General features: G+C 37.4%; 1 protein-coding gene across 1 annotated transcript in view; it reads right to left on the reverse strand.

The window, feature by feature from the left end:
- HDAC9 (histone deacetylase 9) overlaps window positions 1-14,177 on the reverse strand; it is a 664,661-nt gene that overhangs the window by 205,715 nt on the left and 444,769 nt on the right. Inside the window, exon 18 of the mRNA XM_033088745.1 lies at window positions 104-211. Coding sequence (XP_032944636.1) covers window positions 104-211 — 108 coding nt within the window. The remainder of the gene's footprint in view (window positions 1-103; window positions 212-14,177) is intronic.

Raw genomic sequence — 14,177 nt, forward strand, 5'->3', positions numbered from 1 at the left:
TCCTTTTATTACCACACCACACTCCCCACAATTCCCAAACAACAACATCTCTGTTTCAGCTTCTTCTCTGGATTTCCCACACTTAATGCAACCCAGACCTCACCTTCAGCTCTCCTGAGGCCACTTTGGAAGCCAGCTCGATGACACAGCCAACAGCCATGCGTGCAGCACCGGACGAGTGCAGCTCATTCCAAATGGTGTCACTGTCCACCTGAGCAAACAGTCAGCAGAGCCCGCAGAAAGAGAGGGCGAAAGAGAAGGAGAAGGAATAGATGAAAGAAGGGAGGCGGGGGGAGGGGAGTGGAAGAGAGGGGAAGAGAAAGAAAGCAAATTTGTGAGGAAGGGCTGGCAGGGTAACAGCCTGTGTACAATAACAGTCTTCCGTCTTGGCCAGCTGAAAAGGCCTTCTGGACATAGCTTTGCTTATATTTTTTCTCTGCACTGACTTCTCCAATGGAAACACATTCCTGCCATGCCTCACTGCCATTCCCTGTTTAGATTTCTCATTACAAACAGCATTACATAGGCAGGATCTGGCGTGCTTACAGGCCTGCGAGAAACCAGGCCCCAGTAGTACATAGAGTAAAAACTAACAGCACTTAGCTATACATAAAAATCGGATTTGCAAGTGCTAGAGGGGGAAAATTCAAATACCTTTCTGGCTGCAGGTTTACAAAGGGCCAAAGACAATTATCAGGCAGGTAGCAGTAGCAGTCAGTGAGTAGGAAGTAGCAACCACAGTTAGGTTCTCCAAGTAAATGGAAGGAGTGTGTGGTCCTCACACACTCACAGCATTAAACATTCACAACATTCAGCGGCAGGGAGCAATTTGATTTTCAAAGTAGAAGGTTAAAATTTTTTAAATTTTGTGCAGTAGTCTTAGCACAAATTGGTATTATTAAAACAGGAGAGGCCATTAAAATACATGGTTGCTTCTTTACTAGAGAACAAAGCATGAACCAGTATTTTGGATTCCTCTTTATTAAATGCTGTTTACTCTTTCTCATGCATGCAGTAAGAGAACATATATAATAAGGACAAGAAAAGTGCAATAGTAGTGGTTTATAATTATCATATATGTTACATATTTTTATGTATAAAATATTTCATAATACATAAAATAACAGTATCAAATAGTAGAAGTCTCTAATTTTAGGACACATAAATTACTTCCAGAAACTATTAAATAATAAAATTTTTGTGACTGCAAATATCAAGACTTCTCAAATGGGTCAAAGAAGGGAAATCCCACCCAAAATAAAGATTTATTTTAAAAGAATTAAAGAGGACTAATGACATGAAACAAATATAATGACTAACAATAACACATATTTACAATGCACTAAGTGTTTAAGCATTTTCACATGCCTTTTCTCATGAAAAACTTACCAACTTAAATTGTGTCAAGAACAATGAATAAATAAAAATAAATGAGAATAAACAAACGCATAAATAAATAGAAAATTAAGAGCCTTTCAACAACAGCATAGTGGAATTAAATTGAGTTTTCACTAAATTATGGCTTTACCACTGGAACCTAAATGACAGTGGGCAACTAATTAATGAATGCCCCTGTGCCTTGGTTCCCTTACTTGTGAAATGGCAAATTTTCATAGTACCATCCGCATATGATTTTGGTGAGGATTAAATAAGTGACAAGCAAATGTTAGCTACTACTAATGTAGCTGCTAATACACACATTTTGTAAAGCCTCGCACATAGTAGAGGCCTACTAAGTGTTTACTACATGAGCACACTGTGGCTTGGAACGCCTACTGAGCTGGTCCATGGACTCTCACGCTGACCTCTGACCCTAACAACGTATGTCTTTCTACCACATTCCTGAAATGACCTTTGCTTCCTAAGGACATCCAGCCCGTCAGAGTCAACACCACCACGGTGAACATCATCAGCTAAAAAGTGCAGGAATCATCAAATGGACACTTGAACCGAATCATGTGCCCTCTAAATTGAAAGTTTTATTTTTTACTGTATGAATACAAATCGTTATTTGAGCTTCATGTGGATATACCTTTGTGGAAGGCGGTTGCATAAGTTGAAAAATAAAGACCAACATTTACATTGCATTGCATAGTTTTTAACCAATTTTCAACCATTACAGAGATACAAGTGCCACAGAAAGTCCTCCTTAATCTGATTTAAAATTACTGGGAAGGCAAGTAAACATAAAATAAATCAATAAATCCCAAAAGACTTAATGGTGATTCTATGGGATGTATCATCCAACATTTATTTACTTATATTTGAACATGAAAAACAGTTTTCTAAATACCACTTCAACCTATGTTCTATGTACATTTCATTTATAACTAAATAGTAATAATGATCAAGGTTTGTGGATACAATCAATTTTAAATGGGTAGTTGTATTCAATTCTGAATTTATTAACAGGTTTGTCTTGGATCAAGCTGCCATAACAAAATACCACAGAACGGGTGGCTTAAACAACAGAAATGTATTTCTCACAGCTCTGGAGGCTGGAGGCCCAAGATCAGGTTGCCAGCCAATTCTGTTTCTGTTTGAAATTCTGGTTCAATTATCTTCCCGGCTTGCACATGACTGACTCCTCTCTATGTCCTCACATGGCCTTTCCTTGGTGAGTGATGTACAGGGAGACATATCTGTCTCTCTTCCTCTTCTGATTAGGCCACCAGTTTTATCAAATTAAGACCCTACCCTTATGACCTTGTTTAACCTTAATTACCTTCTAAAAGTCTTATCAAATTCAATCATATCTGGGGTAAGGCTTCAACATATGAATTTTGGGGGGACGCAATTCAGTCCACAGCAAGGTTATACCCCAGAGAGTTCATAAGTCAATTTATAAGCATATTTTCCCAAGATATTGTATTCCAAATGGTATTTCAGGGCCATTAACTACCAAAATTAGCCACCAAAGGCTACCCATATGTATTTGCTGGGTTACTTTCTAATAATAGCTCCAATGGTTTAACAACAACAAAAAAGATCCATGGTTCATGAACTCTCCTTGGATATAAAAGATTGCTAAACCCACTTTCTGCCATTTTCAGTGGCAAAAAGTGTTTCTCCTCTCCTTATGTTCCTCTTATTGGTTGGAGAGATTGTCGAAAACCTGTCCCTATATTAGTGCTAACATCAAGAAAAAAACCTCTTTATGAGAGCTCTGACTTCAACTGCTGCAAGACTTCCCGACAGTAAGAAAAAACTCTAGATAAGAGAGGATGGTTGACTCCATACGTTGATAGTGATTCCTGGCATGGAGTAGGATACTGAGAGGCTGGAAAGGAAGGAGAAAGAGCAAGAAGGGTTCCATTCAGATGAACATATGTAAACAGGGGTAAGGAGCAGAGATGGCGATCCAATAATGGTAGAAGTAGAGACGAGAAGGGCTTAGAACTGTACGAAGACTGGTGCTCTAGCATTTGGAAGTTGAAGGTATTAATAGGAAGATTGAGAGAGTGGCACAGAGTTGGTTCTGGATATGGAAGATAACGTAAATTGTAACAGATTACACCAGGAAAGGGGAAAGAAATGGCAGTGGAACAGAAAGCGACCTGCTGACTACTCTAGCTGGTACTAAAACCTTGCTCAAGTTCTTAAGACATGCAAAGCAAATTCTGAAAACCAGAATTACTGTAACTTGAACAAAAAAAGGTCAATGTGCTTTTATGTTTTTTATTTCCATGCACCACATTTACTCCTCCTTGGCCTGCCTGCCAGTTCATTCTTCTGCCTGGAGAGAGGGAGAAAGGGGAGAGAGGAGAGGGAAGAAAGAGAGGAGAGACAGATGTGTACACGTGCCCATGCGTTAGGAAGCAGTGGTACATGAGCTGAAAGGGAGATAAGGATTGATGTAAAAGAAATGGGAAGAAATTGACATTCGAAATAGGATTTTACATCAATGCACCCCAAAATCCAGATTTAGTGGTGAGGGAGGATTTTCTTTCCCCAAAGTCCTTTACATGTCAAGAAGTAAGCCTGGTCGTCTCAGATTATAGTCCTATGTTAGTGCCAGCATCAAGACAATGCTATCCCTGCTTCTCTGAATGATAGCTCAGTGATGAGACTCTCAAAATATGACAGCTAGGCACAGGGCTTGCTGACCTGGGTTATAGATAGGATAAAATGAGAGGAAGAAAAAGCTAAAAGCCATCCCCCTGGTCCAGAGCAATTGGACAAAAGCAAACCAAAGAGGTACAACAGAAGCAGGGAAAGCAGACAGTGATAAATGAGCAAATCCCAGAAAGAGGAAATTATGTTAGGTAAACTGACAAAATAATAAGCAAGTCTTATTTACTTACACTTGGGACTTTTGCAATCCATGTCTAAATTAAACTGTAAGCACCCCATTAAAAAGTCTGTGAGGTAGTGTGAAATCTAAATGGAAGGTCAGACTGAAGCTTTTGTAAGATGCTCTGATATCCCATGGGGTACAAATGGAAGTCTCAAGTTCCCCTAATCCTCCAAAAGTATGCCATGGGAGAGCCTCTGCTGGAGTAACTAAGTGTAGTTAGAGTCAAGTGGAGTCCAGAGCAGAAGCTGAGGGGTGACCCCAGTACCAAGGAGAGCCAAGATGAGACTGCTGGAGCCTGGGAACCCCACAAAGCTCCATCTTGCAGTGACATCAGAAATTGGGAGAAAATCAGCTGCTGACCTCAGCTTGAAATGCTGGGAGATCAGGAACAATCAGGAACAATCATGAGGTTGCCATGGAAACCTGAACAGCATGAGTACCCAAGGATCCCATCAGGACTCTATCCTTCCCTAATGATATCTTGGGAGAGCAAGCTGAGAGACCGAGCAATTACCTAAACAGGCTGTGTCCAACCATAAGTTGATCTTACAGACAGAATTTTAAAACTGAAAGGAACCTATGGCTCAAAGAGACTGACGTATTATTAATTGCAGAGATGATTAGCATAATGAAGAGAAAAAAGAAAGAGCATATTTATCACACATATGAGTGAACCTTGGTAATTTTATGTTCCATTTTCAAGGTCAGAAATTTACTCTGCTGTGATGACAGGAAAAATATTCTAGCCAGGATCCTGGGCAGAAGTCCCCAAGGATATGCTGCATACATGGCTAGTGATATATAATTGTATTCTGGAATTAATGTGGAAACATGCAACTTACTGCCCCCCTCAGAATTCATCTGGATTGTTTACCAAGCTTTTCCTTATATACTATTCTAAAAATCAGTATGCTTTCAACTTCCAAATACCTCTGACAATGTAACTAATGTACAAAACATGAAGGCAGCTTTAGTAGTCTGCTGAGTAACTGTCCACAGAGGCCTTGTTTTAGTGCCAGAATTAAAATCTATCAATCTGGAAATAATCCCCCAAAAATTCAACTCACTTGATAAATATGTAGGAGGGTCTGGACCTAACATGTGTCCAAAACTGGGGATCAGAAATGTTAGGTGAGGCTGTCCCACAAAAAGTCTTCCTGTGTGAGGAACCAAGCAAATGCGGTGAGACAGGGTGGAAATATGCTTTAGAACTGAGAATTATACAAGCTTGGCTCATAAGGAAGATTTAGTCATCAGAGGAGGAGGTGCAATTCTGATGAGAACACAAGAGTCTGGCACTGAGATCCTGCTAGCCCATGCTCTCAGAGACGCATGTTATTTCCTGGGGTAGAAAGAGATAAAGAGATAGAGAAGTAATTAAAACCGAAATAGGCAATACATTTTTAATCTATTAAAAAAAAGAAAAAAAGAAAAAAGAAAAAGAAATTGAAGTAGAACACTTTGGTAGTAATTTAAAAAAACAGCGCAGAAAGAGGCACAGTTTCCACTTCCTTACGGAGCTCAGAGAATGCAGGGCAACTGGCAACATGACAACCCCAGAATAATTAGCAGAGGCCTGCAGGACTCAGTGATTCTAAAACATACTTAAACAAACAAACAAACAAACAAACAAGGAGAAAAAGAAAGAAAATAACAGGCGTGATGGGGAGAGGAGGAAGTCCAGCAATTCAGAAACATCTAGCAATTATTCACACTACTCATTATCTGAAGCTCCAAAAATAATTAGGAAGCCGCTTGCTCTACTGAGACATGGAAGAACTGTTATATGAGGGAGAGTAAGAACCAAAAAAGCACTAGTTGCAACCTGGCCACTAGATACTATTAACTGCATCTGAAAGAAGAACACCATGTTGCAATCTCTCTTACTATTAGTGAAAGAGAATAAAGGATAATAATAACTAAGGAGGACTGCTGAAGCAAACATGACTAACCAATGGAAGAAATGTGATTTCATTCACTGGAAGTCATGGCTGAATGAAATTCAGTTAATAAAGACAGTAATAGAAAACTAATATGGACATTTCAGATTTTCAGTTTTATTATTATATATTCTCCCACTCTATAAGGTTCTTGTCTTTATTATTTACAAATAATAATTTTATTTTAGTTACCATCTCATAATTACAGAGTACTTATTAAGATCCAGGCACTGAGCAAAGCTCTTTTGCTTAAATAAACTCACACAAGTTTTATAACAACCATTGACACAGATGCTATTAGTTTTACATATGAAATTCAGAAAGGTTTTTCAGCTGGAAATCAGTGGAGTTGGAATGACAACCCAGAAAAATGAGTAGGAGCTCTTTACCCATACTGATTTTTACGCTAGTACATCATATTTGTAGAATGAAAAGTTTTCCTAATGAAATAAATCATCTGAGACATATATGAATGTTTTATCTTTCAAGTGACTGAAACCCTACCATGTAAAATTTTCTAAAATATTCAAAAAATTCAAATGCCATAAGGTGTATCCAGTTGGACTAGTGGGATTTTTGCCAAGTTTGTAATTTGTTTGCCATTCTTCTAATTCAGTGGTTCTCAGTGGGGATGGTTTTGTCCCCTGGGGGCTATTAGGCTATTTTTGGTAGTCAACACCGAGGGGACAGATGTGTTCCTGGCTTCCCTTAGGTAGACACCAGGAAAGCTGTTAAACATCTTACAGTGCAACAGGAGAGTATAACAAAGAATTACCTGGCCAGAAAATGTCAGTAATGCTAAGGTTGAGAAATCCTGCCCTAGAAATATTGGGAACCATATAAATAACAATGCCTCCTTCTTCAAATTGGCTGCTAGAAATTCCAAAGCCAAATTTGTGGTCCTTCTCCAGTAAATGTAATATTTACTACAGCACACACTTTGTAGACTAAATTCATTCCTGGCTCCTTGTATTTTCATTTTTGAATGATTACCACACCTACTTTATAAACACACGTGCGCACGCGCGCACACACACACTACTACATATTTGCTTGTTTTGAAAGCTGCTTCAAATCCTTTATGGAAAATGCAATACTAAAAAGAAAATAGAAAGGAATGAGAAGCAAAAAGAGAAAGCAGAGAGAGAGAGAGCCCAGAGAGTGCGGATGGGGAAAGAAGAGAGAAGTAACAGGGAGAAAAACACTTTATATTTTCATTGTTACTTTTTTAAAGTTGTGCTGTCTCTCTTGCTTTTTATTTGGAAAACAACCAAGAAAAATTATTTTCAACAGTGTTCTTTTCTTGAATTTCTCCAAATAATGTTGTCTACTGAATAGAATCAACACTAATATAAATTTATTTTTAAGAACTGTTCTGAGCTTTTCAGTTTCTTAAGTTTCACAGATGTTAATGACAAAGCCAGAAATAAAATCTTTCATAGTTCTTCTCATTTTTGTTTGCTCCAATCTCAATTTATCTTTCCTTAATACATCAAAGAACAAGACTACAATTTTTTTTAATGACTTCAAAAAGGAAATAATTATATAACGTTGGTGGCAAAATAAAAGATCAAGGACATCGTGTGATTATTGGCATCTATATCAAAAATGAAAAAAAAAAAAAGAGGAAGGAACGAAGGAGACAATTTCTACCTATTGAAAGCCAGGTCCCTGAGAAACACTAGTCCCTGAGAGGGTTCACTTTGTCCCTGCACACAGGGAAGGGTGGGAGGACATGACAGCCTCCTGCCTTTGAGCAGCCATGATTTATTTTGTTGAGTGGAAACATGTAAGTGCCATTCTGAGTATACCCACCCTTCCGAATGTTCACTTCCTTTGAAACAGATACTGAGCATCTGAGAGGTGGGTACGATATTTCAAAAATCATTGTTTTCACAGTTTATTTGCTCCATTGTGAATTAGGGGCATGAAATTAAATGACCACAGATGCATGATCTGGATTTTGCAAGAAATGAAGATGTTTCCTGAGTGCCCTCTCACCCGCTGCCACTTATTCAGAAGCCTCTGTGCTTCTGATAAACTTTTGGGTTGTTACCCAATGGTCTTCAGTGTTTTGGGGTTTTTTATTTACTCTGAGAATGATCACATAAAAATGGATAGCAAAATAAAAGTATGACACACTGTATAAAAAATAATCTGAGCTCCAAGTAAATTAATCGTCCAAAGTTAGGTACGTCACTGGATAATATACATTGGCACATAATTTATGGTTTAAAAAACAGCAATAACAATAGAAATCTCCTTAAATATTTCCTCAGATCTGTAGAAGGTATAATTTACTGTTAACTAGGGTGTAAAGAATTTTCTTGGTGTTAAAGGGATTGATGACCAAAGTAGACAAAAAGTCTATGAACAGAGACAAAGTGAGGAAAAACCCTGGAAAGACCTGGTACAGGTTAGGGCTAAAATAGTAGTCGTAGGTTCAAATGGCTCCTGAAGTCCGACTAGCAATAGGGCTGTAACGTATGGTAAGGAAAATGAGGTGGGGCGCTAGGTGCAATTTTGCAATTGTAAATATTGAGAATTCACTTAAAAAAAATATCTTCAGTCAGGTTCAAATGAAACCTATCTGTCTCTTCAAGATGGCTCCTGGGCTTCCAGTGTGTAACTTCTGTTGTCCAGTAGTGACTTATTTTTACACAAAGTTTAAAAATTCTAAAGCAGGAAAGGGCAAAAAGTCTCTCAGAGGAACTACAATAATAAACAGCCTAACTTAAGAAGAGTTGGTCTTATCCTCAGGTGGGGCACCTGAGTGTGTAACTACATGGGGTATGTTTATAAAGGATTCTAGCCCACGCCTGAGGGGAACACTAGAGCAAGGATGCTCAGGTTAACATCTCAAGCCAAAGTCAAAAAATACTCACAGTACTACAGAGAATTTCATGGCACTATAAAAATTTGTTATTTGAGAAAATACATAGTGGTGAAAATCATAATTAATTCAGCAATGATTTTTAAATCCATTTGAAGTATATTAATTGCAGCAATACCTACATGCATTTGAAAATGTAGCCCCATATTTTTGAGACGTAACATGTATTCAGTCCATGGACAACTTTGGGTGTGCATATGAATTCATGGACATCTTGTAATTAATAACTTCACAGCCCTCTCGCAGTTTGTGAACACAAGTTAAGAACAATTGTTCTAAATATGCTCCACTGTTTAGGGCATAGAAAGCTGCAAAGAATAATGTACTCCCTCTAATAATAAGAAAAATGCTGAATAAACATTACTGAGGGGGGCATTCGGGAGCTGATGTCACAGGCAATCAAATAACCTGTTGTCTAACACTTTCACTGGATTCTTGAAAGGAGGAAAGAGAGAGAAAAGAAGGCAGAAGAAATATTTAAGAGACAATGACTGAGAATTTCTCAAAAATAGTGAAACAACAAATCCAAAACATTCAAAGCCTAACTAGAAAAAAAAACCAAAATATTAATTAAACAAATGAGAAAACCGTAACAAGACATGTTACAGTCAAACTCCTAAAACTCAACAAAAATTCTTAAAGGCAACCAGAGCAAGAGACACATTACATAAAGCTGAACAAAGATAGGAAGGTAGCAGATTCCTTAGTAGAAACGATTCAAGCTAGAAGACAACGGAATGACATTTTTAAAGTTAGCAAAAAAAAAAAAAAAAAAAAAATAGACATCCCTAAAAAAGACATCCCTGAATTCTATATTATTAAAAATATCTTTTAAAAATTACTTTGAGACAAAAATAAAGATTTTTCCGAAAAATAATAGCTGTGCTATTTATTGTATTGCCATCAAACCTGAGTTACAAAAAAAAAAAAAAAAAAAACAAACAGTAAAGGAAATCATTTAGGAAAAACAGTATAATACCAGACAGAAACTTGGATTGATACAAAGAAAGGAAGAGTGCTACAAATGACAATAATGAAGACATGTATAGTGACTTTTTTCTTATTTTCATTCCCTTTAAAAAGATAATTGACGGCCTAAAAGCAAAAATAATAAAAATTTGTTGTGGGGTTTATGGTACATGTAAAAGTCAAATTCTGACCACAAAAAGACAGAAGACTTCAAATAAATTGCTGTAAGATTCTTACACGTGAAGAAGTATAACATTACTTGAAGACAGACAGTTTTAAGTATTGAATAGTGTAAATGTTAGAGAAACCACTAAAAAAATAAAGAGGTACCACTAATAAGACAATAGTGGAAACACATGAAATAATTTTTAAAAATATTCAATCCAAAAGAAGGCAGAAAAAAATAAAATGGAAAAACCAACCATCCAACCAAACAACCCCCCCTGCTCCATGGCACAAATATAAAACTAACAAGATGACATATTTAAATGTAACCACATCAAGAACCACTAGCCCAGAACCTGCTATTCAAAGTGTCCACAGGGTTTCCCATCCACAGATAAACACAAGCAAGATAAACACAAGCAAACTTTCATAGCAATCTGTTTAGAATAATTTTATACCTGTTGAATCTAATTAAAATAATTGAGCTTTTCATTGTATATGTTTTTGTATCTCATTTTTAGTAATTCTGTTTTACAAAGTATTTTACAAAGTATTGCTTTACAATAGGAAATAAAACATAAGCGAACAAAATCTCTGCTTCACCGCACCATAATTTGAGAGCATTAATTTCCTAGAGAAAGTACTTTCCTTCCAAATTATACAAAGAAAGAACTCTATTTGGGTAATAAAGGGAAAAAAAAGAAAAGGTGAAGCTAAAGGTAAAATTAGGATGTGTTAAGAGTTTTGTTAATAAATTAGCCTTCTCAAGAGGAGTTGTACCAAGAGACAATGACTACTAATAATTTGTCTAAGTAGTACATCAATAGTTTGTACCTAGAGACTTCGACAACTCCAGCACTTAGAGAAGTTGTCAGGCTTTCTGATAAACTTCAGAATAGGTATCCCAAGGAACCAATCTTTGAACAAAGTTTCCTCCACTTTACCCCAATCCTTTGGCTGGTAGCCTTGGCAAGGGTGTCATCAACCTTTAGTGCAATAACAGCTTATTTATTTTTGTTGACTTGAGAGTTAGAGACCTTGAAAACTACCTCTTCCATTTACAGGCTGAGCAAACTTAGGCAAGTTCATTAACTACTCCAAACCTTAAGGAAAATGGAGGTAATACTTACCTTCCTCATCAGATTGTTATTAGCATTAAATTAGTCAATTGATGTAAAGTACTTAACCTAGTACAACACAATGGTGAAGTAGTAAGTGCTCAGTAAATGTAAACTATGAAAGAAATCATCCCAAAGTTTTGGTTCCAACCTTACTTTCTATTCCATAGCACATCAAAAACAAAATCATATGTGATAATGCTGGAAGCCAGAAACTATCTCCAATCAGAAAGCTACTTTTTTTTTTTTTAAGCTACATATGGATCTAGTTCAAATAGAGTTTCCTGAATGAATGTGGGCCTTTTCCAAGCACATCCAGCATAACTCAATCATTGGCACCCGAAACAAAGCTAATGCTCTCAAAAGCTACACATGATAGAAATTAAGCTACCTGTACTGAAAGTGGATGTGAAAGTATTTAAAAGGGAAACAGAATGACTTAAACGAAAAGGAATTTAGGCACAGGCTCCTTTGTAGAATCTAAGCCCAGCTTGTTGATTCCTTTCGGAAATATTCCCAGAGTTAAATGTAATACTATTGTGCCTGTTAACAGAACAGGTTTCACGTGCTCTGTGCACGGCTCACATGGTGCACGATTCTTCCTCGGATGCCTTGAATATTTCACCCTGAAAGTTGGGAGCCAGAACTGCTCAGTTGGTACTAAGTGGTTTAGTGAGCTCTTGCTTTGAGTCTCTCCTGCGGCTACGGCTACGGGGCATTTCTGAAAATTGAGTTTAAACCTAAATAATGATCAGATGCCCCTAGAAACCTCCTGACAGACACCAGACTCAACAAAGAAACTGGATTTTCATCACAGTACTGATTTGGGGCCATTGTAACCATGTTGTATAAAAGTTGAACTGTAAAAGAAATTCAATCTCTTCAATTTTTACATCATGTCAGGTAAAGCGTATTTCTTAAATGAATCACATATTGTGGACCAGATATTTGTGCATGCAGCATCTTGATTTGGTAACTCAGAAATTACTGAACATTTTTCAAATCACTGAAATCATTTTAGTTTGATTTAATTTCGAAGAAATTTTGGTTTTAGTTTTTCTACATAGCTTATTCAGTTTTAAGCTCTATATAGTATGTACAAGGGTGCCTGCAAACCAAATTTCTTATTTGTTTAGGGAAACAGAAAAATTACTTTTTTCCACTTAAGAGGTATTTGAGAAGCTTAATCAGTATTCTTTTTCATCCAACTTCCACTCTTATTGCTAGGGTTGAAGATTCCAGTAGATATTTTCTTTCCGAGAACAGTGATGGGGGCAGGGGTGTGAGAATAGCACAGATTCAGAGAGAGGAAATCCTAATTTATTAGTAGATTCAGGGCAAATGGTAGTAAAGTCAAATTTATTACACAAAGAAAGCAAAAAATAAATATCTTTGGTCAGCGTCTAAAGAAAGACATAGGGGGCAGAATGGGGCACCTAGTAAGTGCTGGACTCTGTGTTAAACACTTTACAAACATTACCCAATTTATTCTCCATGACAGCTTAATAAATGTACTACTTAGTCACTTTTACAGAAGAGGAAACTGAACTTTAGAGAGGTTAAGTATCTTGAACAAAGCTACATAGCTGATAAGGCACCGAGCTGGGATATTAATCCAAGTCAACACCAGACATGGATATTATTATGTACTGAATTATATTCCCCCTGAATTCAAATGTTGAAGTCCAGTGCGACCGTATTTGTACACAGGGCCTTTCAAAAGGTAATTAAAGTTCAATTAGGTCATAAGGGTGGGGCCCTAATCCAATATGACTGCTGTCCTTCTAAGAAGAAAAGATACCAGAGAAATCAACCCTGCCAGCACCGTGAGAACATACATTTCTGCTTGAGCCACCCAGTCTGTGGCATATTTTATGGCAGCTGGATCAACTGATACACATATGAACTTTAAAACGATTTTCTATATTGTTTGTTCTATAGATCTCTTTTTAATGATATACCATGAAAGCTAGTGCTAAGTGCTGTGAGTACAGGGCAATGAGTGTCTGTATCTTCAGGGTCTGACACATCATAGATGCTTAACAATTTCTTGCCAAGGGAATGAATTAATTAATGCGAACAAATTCATTATACAGTGACATATTTCTTGTTTTAATGTGTTTAAAAAATCTAAGATGTGAAGTAAAAGTCTCTCCCCCATTCAGGTGCTACGATACACACATAATTTGTAAAAAACCCTTCTCTCTTTTTCAGTTAGAACCACACCTAGACTTGCAGCTTTCATTTGCCAGCATCCTTTCCCTGGCTTGGGAGTTAGCAACATCTAGAGCGCCCCTAGCACCCTGGACCCCTGTTGTCATTGTTCACCCTTATAAAAATTTCCCTGCCTTCTAACTGTCTGCCCAAAGGAGACAGATTGCATTCTAAATCTAAGTCAGCAGATCCCCAAGAATGCTCCATTTGATTCCCAAAGAGCATGACAAAGCACATTTCACTCATTACCTCTATTTCATAGAAGTGAAGAAACTGAGGCCCAGAGAAAATAAATGATTTGCCCATTCAAGGTCATACAGGGTCTTGCCACTCAAAGCTTGGTCCATGAATGAGCAGCACTGACATCACACGGGTGTTTGTGAAACATGCAAAATCTCAGACCCCACCCAGATCTGTTGAATCAGAATCTACACTTTGAGTTGGAGAAACACTTCTGAAGCCATGACAGTGTGGGGAGACGAATCCAAATGTTCTAATTTCCAAATCATGGTTCTTTGCCCATGTGCTTCATCACGGAGGCTTCTGAAAACAATGCCGCTCGGCCCTCCTTACTACTCTCC

This window comes from Rhinolophus ferrumequinum, chromosome 20 (genome assembly GCF_004115265.2).
Source record: "Rhinolophus ferrumequinum isolate MPI-CBG mRhiFer1 chromosome 20, mRhiFer1_v1.p, whole genome shotgun sequence".
Classification (NCBI taxonomy): domain Eukaryota; kingdom Metazoa; phylum Chordata; class Mammalia; order Chiroptera; family Rhinolophidae; genus Rhinolophus; species Rhinolophus ferrumequinum.